Here is a 27834-nt window from a genome sequence, read left to right as displayed (position 1 = left end):
CACCCCAAGGTCTATCCTGTATTTAGAGCATATGAAAGATCTGTCTGCTTGAAAGTAACTTGAATACTAATTTGCGATGGAAAATTAAGGAGCCCATCAGAAGGGAATTTTTAAATATTTTATTTTATTTTATTTTATTTATTTTTTGAGACAGAGTCTCGCTCTGTCGCCCAGGCTGGAGTGCAGTGGCGCAATCTTGGCTCGCTGCAAGCTCTGCCTCCAGGGTTCACGCCATTCTCCTGCCTCAGCCTCCCGAGTAACTGGGACTACAGGCGTCCGCCACCACACCCGGTTAATTTTTTTGCATTTTTAGTAGAGACGGGGTTTCCCTGTGTTAGCCAGGATGGTCTCAACCTCCTGACCTCACGGTCCGCCCGCCTTGGCCTCCCAAAGTGCTGGGATTACAGGCGTGAGCCACCATGCCCGGCCGGAAATTACTATAAAGCACCAACTTTCACATGGGAATTGACAATGCCTTCATGTGGACTTTGCTTGCATTTTTAAAAAATTGGAACACCGAAGCAGCAGAAAAACCTCTAAGTTTCCAAACAAGTAACTTAAAGCTATGAATTAATGGGCCCAGGAGTTTCTTTTTTTTTTTCATATAATACCAGAACTTCCTCTAATTAAAAAAACTTCTAGACATTAACTTTCATATTTTTCATATTTAAATGTGAGAATGTAATGAAGAAAAAGCTGCTGCTGAAAGTTAAAATAAACTTACTTTTGTCATGAGAATTATTAATATGAATATTAAAGTGAGAAAGTTTTATTTCAGAGAAGACACAGTATAGCATATTAATACCAAGAATGAAGGAGATGATAAAAAGTGTGCCTGGTTGTGTAAGTGAATACTACAGCATATATGTTCAGAGGATTCAGCAGAAAAAGTTACGTGCTTGTTTCAATGCTACATCCATGGTTCAAAAGGCTTTTGGAGTTCCTTTCTTTGAACTATCTTCAAATTCTGTTCACTTTGAAAATTACTCACACTGGTTTATAGTCATGCTTCATATTCAAATCATTTGGGTAATGGTTAGGCCTTGGGTCTGATCATTATACAAACTAATGTAGGGGACCGGGCGCGGTAGCTCACGCCTGCAATCCCAGCACTTTGGGAGGCCGAGGCGGGCGAATCACGAGGTCAGGAAATCGAGACCATCCTGGCTAACACGGTGAAACCCCGTCTCTACTAAAAATGCAAAAAATTAGCCGGCGTGGCGGCCGGCGCCTGTAGTCCCAGCTACTCGGGAGGCTGAGGCAGGAGAACGGCGTGAACCCGGAAGGCGGAGCTTGCAGTGAGCCGAGATCGCGCCACTGCACTCCAGCCTGGGCGACTGAAAAAAAAAAAAAAAAACAAAAAACTAATGTAGGGATTGAAGAAGGTTTATCAGGGAAGCAGAGAAATCAGATGGAGACTGAGACTCTTCAAAATCAACCAATCATAGCAATTCAAAAGATATATAAATATTTATATAGCCTTAGAGATGTCAGGAAATCTTTCTTTGTGACAAAATATTTTCTGTATCCTAAAATAGCACTGTAAGCAATATAGCAGAGGGCTCATCCTTCATATAAACGTGGTATTTTAATAAAAGAGGGAAATGAGAAAAATATTTGATCTTATGCAGAAACTCCAAAGTCCTGGTTGAGAAATATGGAACAAAGTAGAGCAAGTTAAACTATTAGAGAGAACAGATGGAAGCTTCCTCCTGAGATAATCATGAGCAGAATTCTTAGTACCTTCCTGGAAAATTTTGAATACATCCATCTTCTCAAAAAAAAATTTTTTTTTTTTTTTTTTGAAGAGGGAAATATTTATGAAATGAGTTTGCACCAGACTGGCTGCAGTTCAAGTTTTGCAGAAACAAGCTGCTTATCTAATTCCTGTCTGAAGGACATTTATTTTTATTAGCAGAAATTGTACCAGCTATCCAATGCCTCCCCTCTTCAATGGGGAAAAAAATCTTGAGAAAGTCCTTTGAGGACTTTTAATTACACCTCAAGTAATTACATATTTGTATTATCAACTGTACACACACACACCCGATTGAGAGAAAATACGTAGATAAATATATACACACATCTTAATAGAAACAAAAAGGAAAATATATTTGCATATTCATACTAAAGACCTTCTAAGTGGTTCTATACGAAGAATAATAAATTTAGGTTTAAAAAACTTACTTTAATTACAAATAGACATGAAAATATTGGCTGAAGGTAAATTCCTGCTGTAAAACATGGTCCTGAAATTTGGTTTTGAAATTCATGTACCCTGTCCTTCACTGAAAAACAGAAATGACATTAATGAAGACAAAGAACTTTAGTTCAAACATGCATTAATTTTAAAAATTCCAGTAACATATGAACTGTAAATAGGAGCCTTGTTTTGTATGCAAGTTTGTACCTTTCTGAAGCCCATCTTTCCAGAGGATCATGACTGATACCCTGGAGACCACTTCCCTGAGAATTACATTTGGATTATGTGTCCTGAAAGCATCTGCTCTCTTGTCCTTGAACACTCATCTACCACTTTTCTGCCCACTCACCCAGCCTGGTGCAATCTTCCTGCAGTTTATTCTATTGACTTGGCATTTTACTAACTGGAAGTTTCGTGTCACATGCCACTTTGGAGATTTCACGCATATGTTCACCTCTGAATCATTTACCAACCTGTTTCATAAGGATGCTTTAGAGCCAATCTCTGATGTGCCTCGCTGTTTTAGCCTCTTCATTCAAGCATAATGGAATGTTCAAGTGGAAGTTTTGGCTGATATCCTAATGAGAAAGGTAACAAATACCCAACAAAATTGTGAACTTCTGAATTTTAGAGTGCTATGAATAAAAGTTACAATACTCTTAGAGTCCTTACTCACATCAATGGCATGAAAGGGTGGTTTTACTGAGCATTTGTAGAAGTTTTATATATATGTATCTCACTATGTATATATAAAATATATGCATATATATCACTATATATAAACATATACATATATATCTCACTATATATATAAATATATACATATATATATATATATATATATTTTTTTTTTTTTGAGACGGAGTCTTGCTCTGTAGCCCAGGCTGGAGTGCAGAGGTGGGATCTCGGCTTACTTCAAGCTCCACCTCCCGGATTCACGCCATTCTCCTGCCTCAGCCTCCTGAGTAGCTGGGAGGCCCCCACCACCGCGCCGGGCTAATTTTTTGTATTTTCAATAGAGACGGGGTTTCACCGTGTTAGCCAGGATGGTCTCGATCTTCTGACCTCGTGATCCACCCGCCTCAGCCTCCGAAAGTGCTGGGATTGCAGGCGTGAGCCACCGCGCTGGGCCCAGAAGTGATATATTTTTTAAAAGGTGACACCCACTTCACAGAATCTCGAACTCACTGTGAAGGGAGTATCACCTCCACTTTTATCTCAAGTCAAGGGAGAATCTTAAAGTGAACCAACAAAGTGAACTCTTAGTATATAAGGGTAAGAAGAAAAGTCAAGTTTCTTTTTCTTTTTTTGACACGGAGTTTCACTCTTCTTGCCCAAGCTGGAGCATGATGGCACGATCTTGGCTCACTGCAACCTCTGCCTCCCGGGTTCAAGCAATTCTCCTGCCTCAGCCTCCCGAGTAGCTGGGATTACAGGCATGCACCAGCACACCTGGCTAATTTTGTATTTTTAGTAGAGACGGGGTTTCTCCATCCATGTTGGTCAGGCTGGTCTCAAACTCCCGACCTCAGGTGATCCACCCGCCTTGGCCTCCCAAAGTGCTGGGATTACAGGCATGAGCCACCGTGCCTGGCCGAAAAGTCAAGTTTCTACGGAGAGGAAGGGGAAGGCAAGACCCACTGAATAAATTCAAGTTAACAAAGGAAGAGAAAAAAGAGAGTTGTTTTTCAGATTACATTCCACATGTTAGTGCTTGTTCAGCGCACTGACTACACATGCATGCGCCATTTATCCTATGATCTTATGGTTAGTGCTTTTAGGGCAGTTTTTATCCATTAAGTATTTTTCATGGTGATTTCTGTTTTATTAAGTTGTTTTTAGTAAAGAATCTTATCAAACACTTCCAAAAACATTATATCTATTGCTATGCTTAGCAAGACATTCAGTTTTTTTGATCTCTAAGAAGTCTAAAACGTTATTTAGATAGGATTTTCCCCTGATAAAATAAAATATATTTTCTACCAACATGTTAAGTGTGTACAAGCTTTCAGTGATCTTTTATTCCACAGTAGATGCCATCATTAAACCTTAGAAAGAGATGAGACTGTGCCACTCCCCTGCCCTTTAAAAAATCAACAAAAGACAGAATAATAAGCTGAGAAAGAGAAGTTAGAGAGGTAGAACTCTCCAAAAAGCCAGTGGAAGTTTAAAGAAAGAAGGTCAATAGAGTCAAATGATGCAGAAATGTCAAGGATAGAAACAGAAATTATTGTGATTTAGTGAGTCAAAGTGACCTTTTTGTGTCTTTGAATCGAGGGGTGAGATGTAATACAATAGTGCAGAGCATGGAGGAGTAAATGACAGGTGAGCAAGGGAGGATAAAGAGGAGCAGTATTTTTTCAACAAGTTTGTGGAGGGAAAGCTTTTGCATTTTTAAACTAAGGAAACTTAGGTCTCCTTAGAGGCTGAGGAAAACAAAACATAGAAAGTGCACGACAAAAGGGGTGAGCGTGTAAATGGGGTATGGCTGGAACCTGGAGGTTAGAAAAGGAGAGGAGGAAGAGCCCAGGAGGATGGGGTACGTGTGGAAAGAACCACACAGCAGAAAAATGCAAAGATAAAGGTAAATCAAAGGGGGAGAAGACAGAAGTTGGAGTTTGCCACTCTTGGTCTCAGTTTTCTATGTGAGGTAGGTGGTAGGTTTATTCGCTGAGTGGGTATGTGAGTGGAATAAGGTTGCCCCTTCACAAGGGAGAGTGGAAGCTGAAATTCCCAAGGGAACATCTTTTTCTAATTCTTACAAAGACACCATAAGGAGTAGCTACAGCCTTTGGTAAGAATTTTAATATTAATAAAAGTGGCAAAATATTGGAAAAATATCTGTTTCTAAGAAGTCATTCTATAAATGGTTAGCTAATTCATTGTAGAAGACCTAAGCATGATCACAATTTGATCTAATTCCTCTAATTTGTTTTTGCAGAAGTAAAATGTGGTTTGGGAATCCCCCGATCCTCCTAAAGCAAGACATTAAATTTGGGCTTATTATATTTCAACTGGACTCTATCATTTAGCGATTTTAGAGTCTTCTGGTATTCATTTTTGAGTCCCTCAAGATACTCAAGTACACTTCTTGAGGTTTTGTTTTTTTTTTTTTGACATGTCTAAATTTTAGTTGATACATTTAACACATGTGCTTCTGTGATATCTTCTTACTTTTTGAAAATTGCCTTTCCTTAGATAGCATTGTTTTTTATATTACCAGTCTCATTTAGCCTTGTTTTTTTTGGAAGAAACTGATCTGATCTTTTTATTAGGTGTGTGGGGTTTTTTTGGTTTGTTTGTTTGTTTTTTGTTTTTCTTTCCCCTGTGGTTTAGAATTCTTTTAATGGTCTATTATTTTAGTTTTTTCACTTTTCTCATGGACAATGTCCACATTTTATGTCATTATTTTTTCTTGAAGTAACTAACCTTGAATGGAAAAATTGGTATTTTTCTTTCCCACCAGCATGTTGAATCATCCATTTGTCTGGTAGCTTGAGACAGCCAGCAGAGGAGTCACAGGAGTAGGTACCTTTCCATGAGCTCACCTCTGTTCCACTCCCATCTCATAAAGGGTGTGACAGATACTTCACAGAAGGCAAGGAGAAAACAGGTCAGAAGTACCTTATTGGGGGCTTAGCGCTGATTTTGGTTCTGAAAAGCTGGCCACTAAGAGACAGCAGTAGCTATGTCTGCCTCAGTATGTGACAGACCATGCTGTTGGGCCCATATATAGCCTCCATATCTGCCACTGTGGCTACTTCATTCACGTACCCACTGTGTCAGTTCTGGGATGACTAAAATCAACTGGGTGAGTCATTTTGTCTACTTATCTGTCGAGTACTTTTTTCATGGTAGTTGCTATTTGCTGAACATTAAGGGACAATACAAAAAAGTCTTCACACTTCATGCCGCCTCCCACGTTTGTTCACAGATTCAGCAATTTGTCTTTTACTTTGGAGGGAATGGCCAGTGGACTCCTAAATATTTCACTGTACTGGCAGGTCCTGAGACTTGGTAGGGTTCATCTTCTACCCTTTGGAGCACGTATCTAACCAAGGCTTCCAGTATGGTGGCCACCTCTTCCTCTTTTGTCCAGTCATCATGATTTTATTGATGTAATGAATCAGTGTGGTGTTCTGAGGGACTCATAGGTGATTCAGACCTTTTCAGACAAAATTATGGCAAAGGGTAAGAGTGTTACCACAGCCACAAGACAAAATTAGAGATCAATATTATTGTCTATTTCATCTGAATTCAAACTTTTTCTGATCTTCTTTTCTAATTGGAATGGGAAAAAAATCTGTTGTCCAAATCAATGGCTGAAAACTAGGTACCTGAAGTTTTATTAATCTGCTTAGCACAATATCACATCTGGCACAGTAACTATAATCATCAGGTTTACTACTTGATTAAGTCTGTAATAGTATACGGTTATTCTCCAGGACCCATCTGGTTTCTGCAGGGGCCACACTGGTAAGTTAAACAGAGATAGAGTGATTACTACTCCTGCATCGTTTAAGTTTTTAATTGTAGCAATCATTTCTACCATCTCATGGGATATGATACTATTTGTTTATTTGTTTGCTTGCTTGCTTTTTGTTTTGAGACAGAGTCTCACTTTGTCGCCCAGGTTGGAGTGCAGTGGCACGATCTCAGCTCACTGCAACCTCCGCCTCCCGGGTTCAAGCAGTTCTCCTGCCTCACCCTCCTGAGTAGCTGGGATTACAGGCTCATGCCACCACGCCTGGCTAATTTTTGTATTTTTAGTAGAGAAGAGGTTTCACCATGTTGGTCAGGCTGGTCTCGAACTCCCGACCTCAGGTGATCTGCCCGCCTCGGCCTCGCAAAGTGCTGGGGTTACAGGCATGAGACACTGCCTGGCGATACTTTTCGTTAATTTATTATCTTGGCTACGATTTGGGGACAGTTTCAGAGGTTTCCACTTAACCTCTTCCCCTATGATAGCCCAAGGACCTAATGTGGGGGTTATTCCAAATGCTAAGCCAATTCCAATGATACTCTCAGGAACTTGGGAAATGACCACTAAGTGGAGTCCTGAATCCAGTGGGTGAAATTTTAGCCAACTCATTTATTACCTGGCCCTGTAGACCACCACTCTAGTGGGGGTTGAGGGGACCATAACCATGCTTTGAATCTCTAGATATCAGTATTATCTCTGCTTCCAACTAATAATCCTAAAAATGTTTATTTGCAGGCACTATCCACCCTCCCCATGCATTTTAAATGCTGGCGTCATCATATTTGCTACAGCATTTTACTTCACCAGGATATTTTTCCAGGTCATCATGAGTGAAGTCTTGAGCCATTGAGCCACTACCACTTTGTGCCAAGTACTATCTGTGCCCTGCCTGCCAACCAGGATGACAACCCTTCATCTGCCAGGTGGTGAGTGAGCCAGTCCCAAACTCCTACTTTGTCACCCATTTCTCAGCCCATTTCTCAACATCAGTACCATTGGTGTTGATTTGGGTCCTCCAAGAGTCAGGCTTCAAGATGAGATAGAGGAAAAAGAGGTTTATTAGGGGCAATGCCTTTGAGAGAAAAATAAGGTAGGTAGGGAGTAGAAAATGAAGGCCAGGAGAATCATCAGACTGCACAACCCAGGCCTGACCTGGTTGAATGAGTGAGAAAAAGGAAGAGAATTAGGAGAATCACCCTAGACTTCAGTTTAGCTCTAAGAAAGTTTGGCAAATATTGGGAAATCCTAAAGTCAAAGTTGCCTATCAGAGGAGCTCTGTGACTCTCAGAAGCAAGTCTGCCTTAGTATTCCTGTTTTGCTCAGTCATTGGCTAAAAGCAGCCTGTAGGAAGCACGACTTTGGCTCAAATACAATGATGATTTCAGATCACAGCAGCCAAGGGTGCCCACAGGCAGAAATCTGAGAGGTGCATTTTCATAGTTACCACGGATTGGAACAGTTGGAGGATTGTGAGGAAGAGCAATAATTATTTGTGTAGGTAAATAATAATAGATAACCGGTACACAAGAAGAAAAATCATCTTTCATGAAACAAGGTACATTCTCTCCTCCTTTGGGTTGATCTGTCAGTTTACTGACATGGATCCATTGGTTGAAAGTTGATTAAGCAGCAAAGGTCTACCCACAGTACAAATACCCAGAAAGAGCAAATGTAGATCATTGCAATGTCCTTGAGTGACAAAGGGGTGGAGGCAGAGAGAGAAGCTCTGCTGATTCAGACCAGAGGGAATTTTCCACCCATCATAAAGGTTTGGCTTATATTCTAGAAACTAGACAGTGACTGAGCAACATATGCTAGAAAGTTGGTGCTCTGCTGAAATTGGGCCCCAAGATATTTTTGGAAACTTTGATGCCCATGAAGAGGGAAAACTGCCAATTTGAAGTGAGAAGAGTGTTTTTGTCTCTAAATGTAGAGTTTATGGTTTAGTTTTTGAGAAAATCACTATTTCGAGAAATAATCACTGTGTTGGACACTTAAGAGAAATTGAGCAGTACCCAATTTGGAATTCAGACAATTAAGACTTTGAGGAGTTAAACTATGAAAATTTGTCTCCACTGAGGATGGAGATACATTTCTGTGGATTGTATCCTTTAGGAGAATGTTTCTTTTCTGAACAAGGAGTTAGATTTCATTCTGTCTGAAACTATTCTTTAGTGGTGCTTTTGTGTCATCCTGGGTGAGCCTTCAGAAAGAGGAGGTCAGGAGTGGAGAGCCACTTGGGCAGAAGTGATATGGAGGTATACATTTATCTTATGCTGGAGAAGAGACCCTAAAGGGAGTAGACTGGGTTTGTAAATTCCCATGTTGGACCAAGCTTTTCTGATGTTGTTCTGAATTATGTAACTAGACACTTACTGAGTCTTTATTAGTTTGTTTTAGAAAAATAAACCATTTTATTCAATTGCTCAATTATTATTGAAGTCCTTCTAGGCTCAGGCACTATTTTAGTTACTTGGAATATGTCAGTGACAAACACAAAAAGCCCCTGCCCTATGAAGCTTATTTCTTATCCCTTGGATGTTCTATCACTGGAAAAGCTAGTCTTGGATTGGAAATGGGACAAGGAGAAGTAGTTTCTTCTGTCCTGGCCTTGGGCATTAGGGCCTCCATTCTGGGAAAGCACAATGTGCTCAAGAAAGCACTCAGTGGAAGAAGTGAACCAGCCTTGTAACATGTTGGCCGGCTGGCAGCCAAAGCGAGAGACATCCAACTGAGGACTCCTGTGGACGGTCCTTGGCTTGAGAACTCTGAGAACTACTATATCTGGCATAATGTTTTAAGCTATCAGGGAAGTTCCCTTCTGTTACCTACGAACCCTCCAGGGAATTCTTGTTAAGGAATACAGCCTGATCTTAGCTACCACTGTGTGGGTTTGAATGCCTTTGACCTCCATGGGGGTGAAGTGGTACGAAAGGCAATTACAGTGTCTGGCAGTAACGAAATTTGACCCTCAGAACAGAGCAGCAGTCCAGAATCAGCTGATGGGCTGAGGTGGCAAGTCATTGTGCCTTTATAAAACAAGGAAGCCCTTTCTGGGAATTTCCTGAAATACTTGGAAAGTAGATCCCAGTAAAAATTGGACTACCTGAAGTTAAGCAAGATATAAGCTTGGACTATTGTCAAAATCCTAAAGCCAAGTGTGACTTCTAGGCTGGAAAAGCTAGGATTTCTGGGTTACATAGCACCTGAGAGCTTCAGGAAGCACGAAAGATAGGATTTGTGTGCAGGTTCTGAGTTCTAAGGTCAGAGCCTGAATCACGGAGTAAAATGTGAATCAAAGTTTTCAACATGGATATGGTAAGTAGGGTTTTACATTAAGGCCACTGAAGAATAATTCTGTGTCTAAATGCATCTATACATATTTTTGTCAATACTTGATCTTTGTGTTAGTCATTATTTCTATTGTCTTTTTTTTCCTGAAACTTTATAGTAAAAGCACATCTAACATTTCAGATCACTTTAAGAATAAGACGGGATGGAATAATACGCCCCCTGGAAAGTTAATTTCTCTAAGAAAATGCACTGACTCTAAGAGAAATTTGCAGGTATGAAAAGTGATCATTGTTAAGTTATACAGTCTCTCACCTTCATCCATTCTTTCTTACCTCCCAAATAAAGGTTTGTGAGAATAATAACATATCCACATATGTATTGCCACACAAACAAAAATACCAAACATGTAGTCATATACATTAAACAAACTGTGTCACCCAGGTGATAGGAGTAGGAAATGCTCAGAACCTCCTAAGGTGTGTTATTTAGTATTTAGCATTTTATGTTTATCTCATTAAAGTTTTGTGATATATTAGAGTCTATATAGATCAATAAGCACTGCCAAACTGCTGAAGGTGATACAACTATTGAAATGTTTAGCACAAAATTAATAATGCTATAATCTCATATACTATAAAGCCTAAATTCTGCAGCAGAGGGACCTGGACTCCTAGACTTCAGCTGTTTCTATTGCTCCTACTATAATTCTTACTATAATTACTATAATTTCTGTTGCTCTTACTACAATTCAAATGTATTTTTTTGATGTCAGAGTCTTTCCTAGAGGTCACATAAAACTCTGAAATTGGGTCAGGCCAATTGGGGAGTATTATGATAGGCGATTAAAATCTCTAGAACTACATGTTCTGTTCATTTTCATGAAATATGAAATCTGTATCTTAAGAATCTCAAAGCTTCTTAAGGTTGAGACTTCTATTTTAAAAGAAGGGGAAGTTTGGGTTACCTTTTCAAATGGTTTCCTTTTTTCAGTATTTAATATTTTCTCTACCTTTGATTAAGCCATTGAAAATCCCTGGCAGAATGCAGGTAGTGAAATTTGACCAAAGTTTGGAAAAGAAAGGACTGAAGAGAAGCGGTTGTCTTCTTTCTCCCTTCTCCCTTCCTGTGGTTGATTGCAAAAATGGCTGCAATACTTTGCAGCCCCTTCCAGCAAGAAGTGGAATCTACTTCCCCACCCCCAAGATCAGGTGGGCTGCTCTTGAAACTTGCTTGGGCCAATAATGTGACGGAAGGGATAGTTTGTATGTTTTGAATCCAGGTGTCAAGAGACCTCACAGCTTTCACTCCTTCTGATCTCAGACTCTTGCCCAGCATATCTTGAGCATCAAAGGAGACCAAGTGGAGCAGAAAGTTGTAATGGTTGAACTGTCTTAGACTAACCAGCCCCAGCTAACCCACCAGCCGCCACAGATACATGAACAAGCCCAGCTGAAAGATCATCTTAGCCTGGACAAAGCCAAACCACCAAGCTGAGCCCAGTCCAAAATGCCAAACTGCCATTTGTTGAGTCACAAAATTTGGGGGCAACTTTATGAAACAGCGAAAGCTGATAGCTCTAACTACATCTATGAGTCATACAACCTAGAAATGTTATCAAGTAAGTATTTTCCTCAAAGTAAAAGTTTTATAGAGTCACTTAAACCAGTGCTACTAAAAGTGCTGATCCACAGAGAGAGAGAGAGAGCTTGCACCAGAATGTCAATCTGTACACTGCTTCCTTCGTCAACAAAGTCTTGCTGCAAAAATTGTGTCAGCTGAATTAAATAGTGTGCACAGTTGACATACTTGGTTTATATTCCTGTGCAAACTGAAAATATTCAGATAGTAAGAATTTAGGCTTTTCAGGCTATACAGTATTTGTCACAATTTTAGGCTTTGTATACCATACAGTCCCTGTCAACTTTGTCATTATAGCACAGAAGCAGCCATAGACAACAAGTAAATGAATGGGCATGGCTGTGTTTCAATAAAACTAAGAAGCAGACAGCAGTCTGGATTTGGTTTGTGGGCCATAGTATGCTGAATTCTGAATCCTAAGCCATTTCAGCAGCTCATCCCGTCAAAGCTCATTATCGTGTCTGCTTTTATAATAATGTCAAAAGAATGTAGGCAAGAGCAAAACAGAATTGGAGATATCTTTCCTTAGAGACCGGAAAACCAAATGCCTGAAATAGTTGTTTCAGATGCCCCAACATGGAGCTAGAGGGATAGAACGAAATATGAAAAATGTACATAATTATTTAAAATGTATATGAGTAATAAAGTGCACAAGTACTGCCAGTCAAGGCCCTGGGCCAAATTTGGAAAAAATAAATATTCTAAGAAGTTTTCATTTCAAAATGTTGATATCTCAGCATTACTGCTTAGCAGTAAGGAGTTGGAATATTCCTTCCCTCATTTTTTTCCTTCCTCCTTTTCTATCTTCCTCATCCTTTCCTTTTTTCCCTTTCTCAACCTAGAGGAAAACATTTCCAGGCACCATTGAAAACCAGTATTACATTCTTGAAGAGTAGGTTCATAGGGCAGCAGTTAAAAGCTTGTGGTTTTGCCATTTGATTTTCTTTCAGTGGTTGCCCCATTTGATTTTCTTTCAGTGTAGTTTGGAGACAACACATTTCTGTCTCATTAAAGTTTGAGACAATCTGTCTTTAGATTCACCCTGACAATGGGCAGGGTGTACCCGTGTAAGGGAGTGTTAGGAAGAGGCACAGAAAATGAGATGCCAACAATCACTATCCATTTCTCAAAAAGCATACTGGGCAGATTTTCAAATTGTCATTACATTCTGGTTTTTTTTTTTTTTTTTTTTTTAAATACAAAGATGATTAGTTGCTTTGACAAATATACTCCTCCCCAAATAACAACTGCTATCAAAATCACTAGAGTAAAACAAAAATCTGTAGAACTACATGTTCTGTTTATTTTAATGAAATATGAAATCTATATGTTAAGAATCTCAAAGCTTCTTAAGGTCGAGACCTCTATTTTAAAGGAAGGTGAAGTTTGGGTTACCTTTTCAAATGGTTTCCTTTTTTCGGTATTTAATATTTTCTCTACCTTTTGACTAAGCCGTTGAAAATCCCTGGCAGAATGCAAATGTAGGAAGAATAACCCACTAGGAATCACAGCCATTGTCAGTCACTAACAATTTATCTCAGACTGGTCAAGCCTATTTTCCAGAGAGAATAAACACGGTGTCATGGCTCCTAGGGAGGGTTAGGAGAGAATAAGTCCCAGAGAATGGAATGCCAGAATGCCTTGATGGGGTGCCACAGCTGGGGAGAGGGCTGGGACAATGGGGAAATGAAGGGACAATGGGGAAATTAGAGAACTAGAGATGGCAGCAGGGGCCGTAAAAAGGTAATATAGATACATGTTAAATTTTGCCTACTTCCCAAATTTCCTTCAGGATGGCCATAGCCAAGAGAACCAAACATTACTTGTCATGGCATGAAAGGGTGCTGCTTATTTCAGCAGGGAGAAAAGGCCTAGTGTCAGTGGCTGAGCATCCTTCTTCAGCACATCTGTAGGCTAATCTTCATCTGCTAGGATGCCGTATAGCCTCCCAGGAGCCCCTTGTTGCTCTCTTCTTGACCACAGATTGATAACTCCTAGGGTCCTCTAAGCATGACTCTCTTATCAGTGCATCACAAAATGGCATCATATATATATATATATAGTGATGTCATGATATATATATCATGATATATATATATATAAAGTGCCATTTATATATGACTCATCCATTTTGTCTTCTGATGTTTATATTCTCATGCCCATGTTCTCCACTACTTCTCTCTTCTTCCTCCCCTCCAATAATCAAATGATATCCTTTCTACTTCCCTGTGTCTCCTCTTTTCATCAGTATTAACTAAGTCTTCAGACATGGCATTGTGAGAGCCAAAAGCTCATTGCAATAACTTTCCTCTTTACTGTTTTACTTTCCTCTTTACTGTTGTAGTCAGTAGTCAATACTTCTTTTTAGTCATCCATAGCAAACATCCTCTCAAGGGGACAGATAAAGATCATAACAAATTGGAAGCTGAAAAGTACTACTTTAAATACAAAATACTGTCGTCAGTCGCCAAACACTCCATCCTCACTCCCAAAGCTGTCATATGAATCAGAACTCAATAGAAATATGGAATCTCAATGATTCATAAATTGATTCATTTATTCACCAAATATTTTTTGAGCAACTATTATAGGAAACACTCTTCCAGGTGCTGATGATACAAAGTTAAGGCATGCTCCTTGCCCTGGAGAAGTTTATCATCTAGTAGGGGAGCCAGATGTGTAAGCACAAAATTACAATAGACAGTGATAAGTGCATAAGGGAAGTAGCCACAAAGTATCATTTTGTTCAGTTGAGGTAGTCAAGGACTTTGCTGGGCTGGACTAGAAAAAGGCTTCCCTTAGGAAGAGATTTTGAGCTGAGTGTTGAGAGATAATTTGCAATGATAGGGGAAGCAGGAGGAGTGACTAGTAAAATTTGCCTTGAGCATCGAGTTCATGTAGAAAATTGGTAGGAGATTTTAGCCCTAGGCAGTGGAGCTAGAAATGATAGTGGATAAATATGTGAAATGTTGAGGAGGTAAAATGAGAGTTAGAGTTTAATAATATGAATGAAGAGGGAGAAGATGTTATTTTGCCTGATGCAGAAGTCTGGCCCTAGCATTCCTGAATGGTGGCTCACCAGCCTCTGCTGGGACGCTTCCAAGAGTAGTAGCTGTCTGCCTCACAGGACTGCAGCCTGTTCTAGTCCAGACAGACTGGATTTTAGAGACAGCTTCTTTATATTGATCTGATATCTGCCTGCCTTTAAATTCCACCCCATCTTATTTCTTTATTCAACAAAGACTGGGTCTGTTTTCTTAGATGTAGATCTGAGACATCAAGATATTTACAAATGGTTATTTTGTCTCCTTGGTCTTTTCCAGTCTTCTTTACTCAAAACATTCCCAAGGATTCAGGAAATTTCTATATCTATCTATCTATCTATCTATCTATCTATCTATCTATCTATCTACCTATCTATCTTCTGTCTATCATCTATTGATCTATCATCTATTGATCTATCATCTATCTATCCTTTATCTATCTATCTATCTATCTATCTATCTATCATCAATAGGTAATCTATGTATGTATGTATGTATGTATCTATCTATCTATCTATCTATCTATTTATCTCATCTACTCACATTTCTCCAGAGGTTGGATTTGGTGTCACAAATGTTTAGTGTCATTGCTTTAAAATATGAAACTCAATGACTGAGACTGTTATCATATCAGCCTCTTGAGTAGCCACAATAAAATAATAAAAGGACAAAACAAATGTGGGAGAAAGAATAGTATGTCTCAGCCAACTCTGGGCACACTGCCTGTGAGTTAGCCCTGCTCCACAAGGAGCAGCAGAAAGCAAGAAAGCAAGCAAGCAAGAAAGCAAGCAAGAAAGAAGGGAAGGGAGAAAGAGAGAGAGAGGGATGGAGGCAGGAAGGGAGGGAAGAAGGAAGGAAGGAAGAAGGAAGAAGAGAAAGAAAGAAAAAAGGAAGAAGAAAGAAAAAGAAAGAAAAAAGAAAGAAGGAAGAAGAAAGAAAAAGAAAGAAAGAAAGGGAAAGAAAGAAAGAAAACAAACTATGTTTCCTTAAAATATCATTCACTAAGAGATTGCCACCTCTTCCTGGAGATAAATGTCCACTCTCTTAGTCATTTGAAGTAACTGTCTCATTTTGTTACTGTAGAAAAAAATATAGCTCAATGCAAATAAACCCAACATAGAGACTAAGATAATAAAATAATATTAAAGCTAAAAGTGAAGTTTGAGATAATCTCATCTAATCCTTCATTTTACAGAACAGAAACCAGATGATTACTTGGTGATGATAACAAGTGGTAAAATTACTTGTTAAAGCCATTAGGAGAATAGTTAATTAATGACTTGACATTCTTTTGGCACCAGATTAACACCACACAAATTACTTTCTAATCACAAAGGAAAATATCACTGAACAATGGGGGGATCTAATGGTCATGGCACTGAATAAACAGTTATTTCTAATGGTGGTTCACCAAGGTAATATCTTCTGATGTGATTCAAAGTGGAGTATCTAACATCACCTAAGATGTAATCTGGTCAGAAATATCTAATTAGAATACAGAAAGTTTGACAAATGGTGTTGGAACAAATGGATACCCACATGCAGAAAAATGAACTTGAACCTCTTCCTGACACCATGTACAGACATTAACTCAAAGTAGATCAAATAGTTAAATATAAGAGCCAAAACTATAAAACTTTTAGAAGGAAGCATAGGTGTAAATCTTCATGACTTTGGGTTAAGCAATGGTTTCTTAAATATGACACCACCCAAAGCACAAGCAACTAAACAAATAAATAGATAAATTGGTCTTCATAAATTTTTTTTTTACATGAAAGGTCACTATAAAGAAAGTGAAAAGAAAACTTACAGAATGAGAGAAAATGTTTGCAAATCATATACCTGATAAAGACCTTGCATTCAGAATATATAAAGAAGTGGCTCAATTTAAAAATGGGCAAAGGGCTTGAATAGACATTTCTCCAAAGAAGATTTACAAATGGCCAATAAGCACACAAGAAGATGTTCAACATCTTTAGTCATTAGGGAAATGCAAGTCAAAATCACAATGAGATACCATTTCATACTCACTAGAATGAATATAAGTTTTAAAAAAGAAAAACTGATGAGTATGGGTGAGGATATGGAGAAACATAATTTAAGAAAGAAAAATAACAGTTCTGGGTAAGGATGTGGAGAAATTGGAACCCTCATGCATGGCTGGTGGGAATATAAAATAGCACTGCTACTGTGGAGAACAATTTGGCAGAACTTTCAAGAAGAGTTTTCCTTGCAATTCCACTCCTAGGTAAGTATCCTAGAGAAGTAAAAACCTATGTCCAAATAATACAGGAATCAGGAATATTTGTTGCAGCATTATTCATAATAGCCAAAGAGTGGAAGCAACCCAGCTTCCACTGATTCCTCCTTGTACCTGATATTTAACTGATGAATGAATAAACACAACATGGCACAATGGAAAATTATTCAACCATAAAAAGTAATAAAGTTCGGGCCCGGAACAGAGCATAGGGGAGAAGTACTACCCAATTAGCGCCAGTCTCCATGGTCAATTTAGTTAAGGTCTCCTTCAGAGTCCGATTCATCCTTTCTACCTGTCCTGAGCTTTGGGGCCTATAAGCACAATGTAATTTCCAATTTGCCCCAAGAATGGAAGCCAAATCCTGACTTACCTTAGCAACGAAGGCTGGTCCATTGTCTGACCCTATTTGGACGGGAAAGCCATACCTGGGGAGGATTTCTTCCAAAATTTTCTTTGCTACAACCTGAGCAGTTTCTCTCTTAGTTGGGAACGCTTCTGTCCATCCTGAAAAAGTATCTACAAAGACAAGTAAGTACTGATACCTATATTTTCCAGGCTTTATCTCAGTAAAGTCTATTTCCCAATAGATACCAGGCCTAGTTCCTCTACACCTAATTCCTGCGGTGGTCTGGGTTTGGGGGCAAGCGTTGTTTAGTTGGCAGGCTTTGCAATTTGTTGTGACATCGCTGGCCAGTTCAGCTATGCGCCTGATTCTAAACTTGGCGTGCCTGATTAAGTCCATCATTCGCCGGGCACCCAGGTGGGTTGTCCAGTGGATGTGTTCCAACACCTGCCGTCCTAATTTTTCTGGTAGGATGGTTTGGTCATTTATATCAGTCCACCACCCATTTTTAACCTGTTTTAGGGGAAGCGTGTTCATCCATTCGCGATCTTGTTTGGTATAGTCGGGAAAACATGGCAAATTTCGCGGGCCAGGATCGGGGAGCTGGAGCGCGAGGAGCTGACTGGGAGCTTTTGCTATGCTCCTTGCGGTTTGGTCAGCTAAGAAGTTGCCTCGAGCAATTGGCATAGTTGGTTTCTGATGCCCAGGGCAATGTACGATAGCCAATTTCTTTGGTTTCCACAAAGCAGTTAATAGAGCTAGGATCTCTTGCTTGTTTTTTATTTCTTTGCCTTCGGCTGTTAATAGTCCCCTTTCTCTGTAGATGGCCCCATGTATGTGCGCAGTAGCGAAAGCATAGCGGCTATCCCTGTATACTGTTAGTTTTTTCTCTGCCCCTAGGGTGAGGGCCTGTGTGAGGGCTATCAGTTCGGCTCTTTGGGCCGATGTCCCTGGAGGCAAGGGTTCCGCCCAGATTACCTCAGTCCTCAGTCTCTGACGTTACAGCCACTCCTGCATACCGCTGGCCTTGGTGGACGTAGCTGCTGCCATCAGTGAACCAGGTGAGTTCTGTGTCGGGGAGCGGACGATCTTGCAGGTCCTCCCGCACCCCATGCACCTGAGCCAGTATCTCAGTGCACTCATGGAACGGGGCATCCAAGTCTGGATTTGGCAGCAGTGAAGCAGGGTTTAAAGAGGTTGGGGGCAGAAAAGTTATTCTGAGGGGGTTTAACAGCAGTCCTTGATAGTGGGTGAGCCGGGCGTTACTCATCCATCAGTCCGGCGGCTGCCGGAGGACGCCTTCAATGGCATGCGGGGTTATAACACGCAACTCTTGCCCCATGATAAGTTTATCAGCGTCTCGGACCATTAGGGCGGTCGCCGCGATTATCCGCAGGCAGGGTGGCCAGCCAGCAGCCACTGAATCTAATTTTTTTGACAAATAGGCAACTGGCCTCTGCCGGGGGCCTAGGTACTGTGTTAACACGGCTTTTGCAACACCCTTACTTTCATCCACGTATAAGTGGAAGGGCTTGGAGACATCAGGGAGCCCCAGCGCGGGGGCTGATAACAAGGCAGTTTTGATTTGTTGAAAGGCCAGCTCAGCCTCTTCCGTCCAATTGAAGGGCTGCCGTTCCTTTGTTGCCTGGTATAGGGGCTTGGCTAACTCAGCAAATCCGGGTATCCATAACCTACAGAACCCTGCCGACCCCAGGAATTCTCTCACTTGCCGTGTCGACTGGGGTCTAGGGATGCGTAGGACTGTTTCCTTTCGGGCTTTGGTTAGCCAGCGTTGCCCCCCTTTTAATAGGTACCCCAGATAAGTTACCTCCGACTTGCAGATCTGAGCCTTTGTTGCTGAGGCTCGGTAGCCTAGCTCCCCCAGAGTCTTCAAGAGGTCCTCAGTCCCTTGAACACAAGTTTCCGGGGATCTGGCTGCTATTAAGAGATCATCAACATATTGCAAAAGAGTTATTTCAGGGTGTTGCCGCCGGTACTCACCCAGATCTTCATGAAGGGCTTCATCGAACAGGGTTGGCGAGTTCTTGAACCCTTGTGGCAGCCTGGTCCATGTTAGCTGACCGTTGATGCCCCTCTCAGGATCCGTCCATTGAAATGTAAAGAGTCCTTGACTTTTGGGAGCCAGAGGAAGGCTGAAGAAAGCATCTTTTAGATCAAGAACGGTATACCACTATTTTTCGGGATGTAAAGCACTCAGAAGGGTGTATGGATTGGGCACAGTGGGATGTATGTCCATGACCTTTTTATTAACTTCTCTTAAATCCTGTACTGGCCTGTAGTCCGTACTGTTGGGTTTACGAACAGGTAACAGTGGAGTATTCCAGGATGAGTGGCAAGCCCGTAGGACTCCCTGGTCTAGGAGTCGGCGGATATGGGGCGTAATTCCTTCTCTTGCCTCCAGGGGCATAGGATATTGCCGAACCCGAACTGGGTCCGTCCCTGGCTTAACTTCCACAAATATGGCAGGTCGATGTTTAGCTAGCCCTAAGCCCCCAGTTTCTGCCCACGCTTCAGGGAAACGCTGGAGCCAAGAGTCAATTTCCTGATCGGGGGGCTTTTGCTCTTGATGGAGTCTGTACTCATCTTCTAAGGTGACAGTCAGGATAGATATTGGCCTGTTTTGGGAATCAGTTATCTTGGGCCCTTCTGGCTCAAAGTGGATTTGGGCCCCCATTTTTGTCAGCAAGTCCCTCCCTAGTAGAGGGCAGGGGCTCTCTGGGATGACTAGGAAGGAATGGGAGACTTTTCCCGTTCCTAAGTCTACAGTCCTCTGGGTTGTCCAGGGGTATTTTTTGATGCCTGTGGCCCCGTGCACCCAGGATGTTTTCTTAGACATTTTTCCAATTGGTTTGGTTAGGACTGAGCGTTCCGCCCCAGTATCGACCAAGAAGCGAACTGGGGACCCCTCCACTTGCAAAGTTACCCTGGGTTCGGGGAGGGGGTCCGAACCCCGTCTTCCCTAGTCAGAGTCCTGGGTAACGAGTACGGAGGAAGGGTTAGCTGGTCTCCGTTTCTTTGGGCAGTCTTTAATCCAGTGACCACGTTCCTTGCAATAAGCACACTGATCCTATTCTAATCCTTGCCTAGAGCCTTGCTTTGTCTGCTTTCCGCTTTGGCCATTTCCTGCCTGGGGGAAAGCTGCTACTAAAACTTTGGTCATTTCTTTGGTTGCCTTGAACTGTTTTTCTTCTGGAGTATCCCTATTATTATAAACTCGCTGGGCCATCTGAAGGAGGTCCTGAATCTGCTTTCCCTCTAAACCTTCTAATTTCTGGAGTTTTCTTCTAATAGCTGATGCTGCCTGGTTTACAAAGGACATTACTACCGCAGCCTGATTTTCCGGTGCTTCCGGGTCCATAGGGGTATACTGTCTGAAAGCTTCCATTAATCTCTCTAAATACACAGCGGGGCTTTCTGTCTTACCTTGTAACACAGAATATACTTTAGCCAAATTGGTGGGCTTGCGAGCTGCAGCCCGGAGACCCGCCATTAGAGTCTGGCGATAAATGAGCAGTTGTCCCCTACCTTCTGCCGTGTTGTAGTCCCATCTGGGCCGGGTCAAAGGAAAAGCCGCGTTAATGAGGTCAGGATTTGCAGTTGGCTGGCCGTCATCTCCTGGAACCAGCTTTCTGGCCTCAACTTGGATTCTTTCCCGCTCCTCCGTTGTGAACAGGATTCGGAGGAGCTGTTGACAGTCATCCCAGGTTGGCTGGTGAGTAAACATGACACTGTCTAACAACGAGGTTAGATCTTTGGGATTATCGGAGAACCGAGCATTTTGGGACTTCCAATTGTATAAATCACTAGTGGAAACAGGCCAATACATGAGACGGGAGAGCCCGGTATCATCGAGCGATCCTATTTCTCTGAGAGGCAGGGCTACGGTGGAGTCAGGGAGTCGGGAAGCTTGGTCCCGCAGTACGCAGCCTCGTGTTCGGCTGGCCGGCCCCCCCGGGTTACTTTCGCTCTCGGCTGCTTCCGCTTCTCGGTTTCCCTCTACGGAAGCACCACCCTGGGGGACTGGGTCCTGCGGGATAAGGTGCGGATATGGTGGGGGAAGTGTGGGTTCTAACGTTAGGGGGTCCTGGCTGTCTGGCAGCACAGGGGCCGAGGGAGCAGAGGGAGTCCTTTGTCTTGTAGGTCGCATTACTAGGACCTTGCAAGGCTCAAGGATGAATGGAGTTATCCAGGGCGGTGGGTCTTCCACAAGATTTTGCCACACTAGAATATAAGGAATTTGATCAGGATGTCCTGACTGCCCTGGCAGGAAAATCTTAGTTTTTACCTTAGTAATAATAGAGAGACAGAAAGTTCCTTCGGAGGGCCACCCTACGCCGAAAGAGGGCCACTCCAAACGGCAGAAAGTAACTAGCTTTCCCTTCTTTAGTTCTACGCTTAAGTTACGCCCCCGAGCCTTCACATCCTTAAAATTGGTAACAAGGAGTGAGAGCGGCGTGCTCTGGTTGTTGCCCATCTTTGGACTGCTCCTACAAAGAGAAGGAGGGACGAAAATGAGTGTGAAGCAGAGGGGAGTATCCGACAGGTCCGGTCCTGGAAGGGGAAGAAAAGGTTTTATGTTTCGTTTTGGACTTACACTTAACACTTAACAATAACGGACAGACAGTGAGAAACGATGAGCCTTCGCGAGCGCGTGTTGTACTTCCGACCTGAGTCAGATGGGGCAACCAAGGATGGAGGCCCCCAGATGGGCACTGGGGGACATCTCCCACCAGTCCCGAGTGGCTGTCTTTTAGCGCGTCCGCCAAGACCATGCCACTTATAAAACAGACCAATACAGATTACAGATTACGGATTTCGCGAAATTTCAGGGAGACAGACAGAGACAAAGACAGAGACAGTGACAAAGCCGGCTTACCTACAGATTAAGATCCATTGACTTTGGGGTCTGGTGGGCTTGGGGGAAATCCCAGACTAGCCCCCATTTGTTATGCCCAGACCGTTTATTCCCCGAAGAAGACCACCCGAGTCCAGAGTCAAAGCTAAGCAGCAAGGATCTTTATTACAGGTTCGAACCTGGAACTCTCCCTCGCTCGTGAAATGAGACGGGCAGGAGAACTCCCCCACTGAGCTCCGAGCAGTGTTATATAGTCTAAGAAAAGTGGGCATAGAGTTATTATACAAATCAGATATATGATTGGCTAGTGTTTGAACAAGGCGATTTGGCTAACTATGATTGGTTCCCGCCATTTCTGATATTTTGGTTCAAACTTTGAGGCGGGAGAGCAGGTTTATGGCAGCAAGAGTTTATCTTACTTAAACACGTCTTGTGACCTTGCCTCAGAACTTACAAAATCTGTGGTATGTGCAAAACAAAATCTCTGGTACGTGCAGAAAACCAGGTACTCACAGAACTTACGAAATCTCTGGTATGTGCAAAGATTAGAGAGCAGAACAAGGGTGTAGCGGGTGGGGGGCGGGTACACATCTATCTTTGTGTCCTTTCACCTGAAAACATTATGCTAAGTGAAAGAAGCCAGACACAAAAGACCACATATTATATGATTTCATTTATATGAAATGTTCATATAAGGTAAGGGTCAAACAAAGAAACCAGGGTCCATCCATGCAAACAGAAAGTACATTAGTATTGCCAAAGGACGGAAGAAGGAAGAATTGGGAGATCCAGGGTTTCTTTTCGTGGTGATGGAAGCATTCTGGAATTAGATAGTGGTGATGCTTACACAGCGTCGTGAATACACTAAAAACCACTGAATTATACACTTTTAACAATTAAAATGGTGAATTCTATGTTATGTAGATTTAATCTCAATAAACAAGGTTTTTTTTGTTTGTTTGTTTTTAAAGAATACACAGTTTTAGACATGACTTCCATTTTACAGTTGATTCAAGCAATAGGGAAACAAGTTAAGGGATATCAGGTGAAAGCAACCAGACAAACCCAGAAGGTCGACCAATCAGTAGGACAAATCGACTGGTCTTTTTAAAAATACACTAACATAAAAGGCAGACTGTGCTAGCATTTCAAGTATATGTCAGAATACCCTAAGAGGTATGTACTCTTAAACAGAAAGACTATTGTCAGGCCTCTGAGCCCAAGCCAAGCCATCGCATCCCTGTGACTTGCATATATACACCCAGATGGCCTGAAGTAACTGAAGAATCACAAAAGAAGTGCAAATGCCCTGCCTCACCTTAACCGATGACATTCCACCACAAAAGAAGTGAAAATGGCCAGTCCTTGCCTTAAGCTGTGATATTATCTTGTGAAATTCCTTTTCCTGGCTCATCCTGGCTCAAAAAACTCCCCCACTGAGCACCTTGTGACCCCCACTCCTGCCCGCCAGAGAACAACCCCCCTTTGACTGTAATTTTCCTTTACCTACCCAAATCCTATAAAACGGCCCCACCCTTATCTCCCTTTGCTGACTCTCTTTTTGGACTCAGCCCACCTGCACCCAGGTGAAATAAACAGCCATGTTGCTCACACAAAGCCTGTTTGGTGGTCTCTTCACACGGACGCGCATGACATTTTGGTGCCGTGACTCGGATCGCGGACCTCCCTTGGGAGATCAATCCCCTGTCCTCCTGCTCTTTGCTCCCTGAGAAAGATCCACCTATGACCTCTAGTCCTCAGACCAACCAGCCCAAGGAATATCTCACCAATTTAGCGTTTAGGCTCTTTTTCATCAAATATGAAAAACTCAGCCCAGTTCATGGCCTGTTTAGCAGCAACCCTGAGACGCTTTTCAGCCCTAGACCCTGAAAGGTCAGAAGGCCGTCTTATTCTTCATATGCATTTTATTTTATTACCCAATAATTAAATAAACCCCCAAAATTAAATTCCGGCCCTCAAACCCCACAACACGACTTAATGAATGTCGCCTTCAAGGTGTACAATAATAGAGGAGAGGCAGCCAAGTAGCAACTTATTTCTGAGTTGCAATTCCTTGCCTCCACTGTGAGACAAACCCCAGCCACGTCTCCAGCACGCAACTCCAAACGCCTGAACCGCAGCTGCCAGGGATTCCTCCAGAACCTCCTCCCCCAGGAGCTTGCTACAAGTGCCGGAAATCTGGCCACTGGGCCAAGGAATGCCCGCAGCCCAGGATTCCTCCTAAGCCGTGTCCCATCTGTGCGGGACCCCACTGGAAATCGGACTGTTCAACTCACCCAGCAGCCACTCCAGGGACTCTGGCCCAAGGCTCTCTGACTCCTTTCCAGACCTTCTTGGCTTAGCGGCTGAAGATTGATGCTGCCCCATCTCCTCGGAAGCCTCCTGGATCATCACAGATGCTTTGGATAACTCTTACACTGGAGGGTAAGTCCGTCCCCTTCTTAATCAATATGGAGGCTACCCACTCCACATTACCTTCTTTTCAAGGGCCTGTTTCCCTTGCCTCAATAATTGTTGTGGGTATTGACGGCCAGGCTTCTAAACCTCTTAAAACTCCCCAACTCTGGTGCCAATTTGGACAACATTCTTTTATGCACTCCTTTTTAGTTATCCCCACCTGCCCAGCTCCCTTATTAGGTCAAGACATTTTAACTAAATTATCTGCTTCCCTGACTATTCCTAGGCTACAGCCACACCTCATTGCTGCCTTTTCCCCCAGTTCAAAGCCTCCTTCGCATCCGCCTCTTGTATCTCGCCCCACCTTAACCCACAAGTATAGGATACCCCTCCTTGGCAACTGATCATGCATCCCTTACCATCTCATTAAACCCAATCACCCTTACCCCACCCCACTCAACGCCAGTATCCCACCCCGCAGCATGCTTTAAAAGGATTAAAGTGTTATCGCTCACTTGCTACAGCATGGCCTTTTAAAGCCTGTAAACTCCCCTTACAATTCCCCCATTTTACCTGTCCTAAAACCAGACAAGGCTTACTGATTAGTTCAAGATCTGCACCTTATCAACCAAATTGTTTTGCCTATCCACCCCGTGGTGCCAAAGCCATATCCTCTCCTATCCTCAATACCTCCCTCCACAACCCATTATTCTGTTCTGGATCTCAAACATACTTTCTTTACTATTCCTTTACACCCTTCATCCCAGCCTATCTTTTGCTTTCATTTAGACTGACCCTGACACCCATCAGGCTCGGCAAGTTACCTGGGCTCTGCTGCTGCAAGGCTTCACAGACAGCCCTCATTACTTCAGTCAAGCCGAAATTTCTTCCTCATTTGTTACCTATCTCGGCATAATTCTCATAAATACACACTTACTCTCCCTGCTGATCGTGTTCCGGCTAATCTCCCAAACCCCAATCCCTTCTACAAAACAACAACTCCTTTCCTTGCTAGGCATGGTTAGTGCGGTCAGAATTCTTACACAAGAGCCGGGACCGCGTCCCGTAGCCTTTCTGTTCAAACAACTTGACCTTACTGTTTTAGCCTTGCCCTCATGTCTGTGCGCAGTGGCTGCCACTGCTTTAATACTGTTAGAGGCCCTAAAAATCACAAACTATGCTCAACTCTCTACAGTTCTCACAACTTCCAAAATCTATTTTCTTCCCCCCAACCATCGCTCAGGACAATGCTTATGCTGACGAGTTAGCTAAAAAAGCAGCTAGCATTCCAAATTCTATCCCTCACGGCAGTTTTCCTCCTTCACATCGGCCACTCCCACCTACTCCCTGGCTGAAACTTCCACCTATCAATCTCTTCCCACACAAGGCAAATAGTTCTTAGACCAAGGAAATTATCTCTTTGCAGCCTCACAGGCCCATTCTATTCTGTCGTCATTTCATAACCTCTTCCATGCAGGTGACAAGCCGCTAGCCCGTCTCTTAGAACCTCTCATTTCCTTTCCGTCATGGAAATCTATCCTCAAGGAGATCACTTCTCAGTGTTCCATCTGCTATTCTACTACCCCTCAGGGATTGTTCAGGCCCCCTCCCTTTCCTACACATCAAGCTCGAGGATTTGCCCCTGCCCAGGACTGGCAAATGACTTTACTAGCATGCCCCGAGTCAGAAAACTAAAATATCTCTTAGTCTGGGTAGACACTTTCACTGGATGGGTAGGGGCATTTCCCTTAGGGTCTGAGAAGGCCACCGCGGTCATTTCAGACATAATTCCTCGGTTTGGCCTTCCTAACTCTATACAGTCTAATAACGGACCAGCCTTTAATAGTCAAATCACCCAAGCAGTTTCTCAGGCGAGTTGAACAGTCCGATTTCCAGTGGGGTCCCGCACAGATGGGACACGGCTTAGGAGGAATCCTAGGCTGCGGGCATTCCTTGGCCCAGTGGCCAGATTTCAGGCACTTGTAGCAAGCTCCTGGGGGAGGAGGTTCTGGAGGAATCCCTGGCAGCTGCGGTTCAGGCGTTTGGAGTTGCGTGCTGGAGACGTGGCTGGGGTTTGTCTCACAGTGGAGGCAAGGAATTGCAACTCAGAAATAAGTTGCTACTTGGCTGCCTCTCCTCTATTATTGTACACCTTGAAGGTGACATTCATTAAGTCGTGTTGTGGGGTTTGAGGGCCGGAATTTAATTTTGGGGGTTTATTTAATTATTGGGTAATAAAATAAAATGCATATGAAGAATAAGACGGCCTTCTGACCTTTCAGGGTCTAGGGCTGAAAGGCGTCTCAGGGTTGCTGCTAAACAGGCCATGAACTGGGCTGAGTTTTTCATATTTGATGAAAAAGAGCCTAAACGCTAACTGACTTGGGAGAGGTCAGATAAAGAAAAAGGAACATTAACCTTGACTAGGCCTTTAGCTCCAGCCACTTTTTTAAGAGGAAATTGCTGGGCAGGTGGGGGAGGGCTAGTCGAGCAACGAAACTGTAAGCCAGACTGGTGTGAGGAGGGGAGGTGATAAAAGGACTATAGGGTGGGGGAGCAGAGACTGAGGAAAAGTTGGGACCTAGCTCGGCCTGGCGAGGAGAGGAGAGGTCAGATGGGTCTGTAGAAGGGAAGATTAGAAAGACTCAGCGACGCTTGGGGTTGGGACTGAGGGGACAGGCGGGAGGAAAAGAAGGAAGATTTGGGACGAGTTGCATTGGGAACAGAGACTAGGGAGGGACCGATGTGTAAAAGAACGCCCGGACGTCAGGCACCTCAGACCGTCTGCCCATTTTACGACAAGATTTAGATCTTGTAGGATGGAAAAATCTGAAGTGCCGTTTTCTGGCTATTTGGAACTGCTGTCGAATTTGTATTGGGGTCAAGCGGCATCGTAGAAGAAAATAAGGCATTTAGGTTTTAGGTCAGGTGTGAGTTGAAGAGGTTTTAAGTTCTTGAGAACACAGGCTAAGGGAGAAGAAGGAGGAATGGAGGGTGGAAAGTTGCCCATAGTGAAGGAGGCAAGCCCAGAGAAAAGAGAGAGTAGAGATACGGAGAGAAGGAGTTCGGGGGTTCTTGCCCTCCAGAAAAGCAGGAAAGGGGTTGGGGAGCAGAAATAAGGTATTGAGGTGCAAAAATAAGAGATCGGGGTGCAAAACCAAGAGGGGGCACAAAACAAGAGGGGACGCAAAAATAAGAGGTTGGGGTTCTTGCCCCTCCCCCAGAAAAGCAGAGAAGGGGTAGAGACAGGGAGAGAAGGGGTCGGGGTGCTG

General features: G+C 42.7%; 1 protein-coding gene and 1 long non-coding RNA gene across 2 annotated transcripts; both read right to left on the bottom strand.

The window, feature by feature from the left end:
- Positions 1 to 1892: 1892 nt before the first annotated feature.
- Positions 1893 to 26482, bottom strand: LOC105468207 (uncharacterized). The gene is made up of 4 exons (XR_979384.2): positions 25387 to 26482; positions 24442 to 24547; positions 2677 to 2781; positions 1893 to 2288 (listed from the first exon to the last, which is right to left on the bottom strand). It is a non-coding gene; the product is annotated as an uncharacterized lncRNA (long non-coding RNA).
- LOC139357174 (uncharacterized) lies at positions 15877 to 21937 on the bottom strand. Its single transcript, XM_071073101.1, has 2 exons — positions 20815 to 21937; positions 15877 to 17441 (listed from the first exon to the last, which is right to left on the bottom strand). The coding sequence occupies exons 1-2, from the start codon at positions 21761 to 21763 to the stop codon at positions 17086 to 17088; spliced, it is 1305 nt and encodes a 434-aa protein (XP_070929202.1). The 5' UTR covers positions 21764 to 21937; the 3' UTR covers positions 15877 to 17085.
- Positions 26483 to 27834: the final 1352 nt, after the last annotated feature.

Source organism: Macaca nemestrina, chromosome 11 (assembly GCF_043159975.1).
Source record: "Macaca nemestrina isolate mMacNem1 chromosome 11, mMacNem.hap1, whole genome shotgun sequence".
NCBI classification, from domain to species: Eukaryota; Metazoa; Chordata; class Mammalia; order Primates; family Cercopithecidae; genus Macaca; species Macaca nemestrina.
This window is presented reverse-complemented; position numbering and strand designations above follow the sequence as displayed.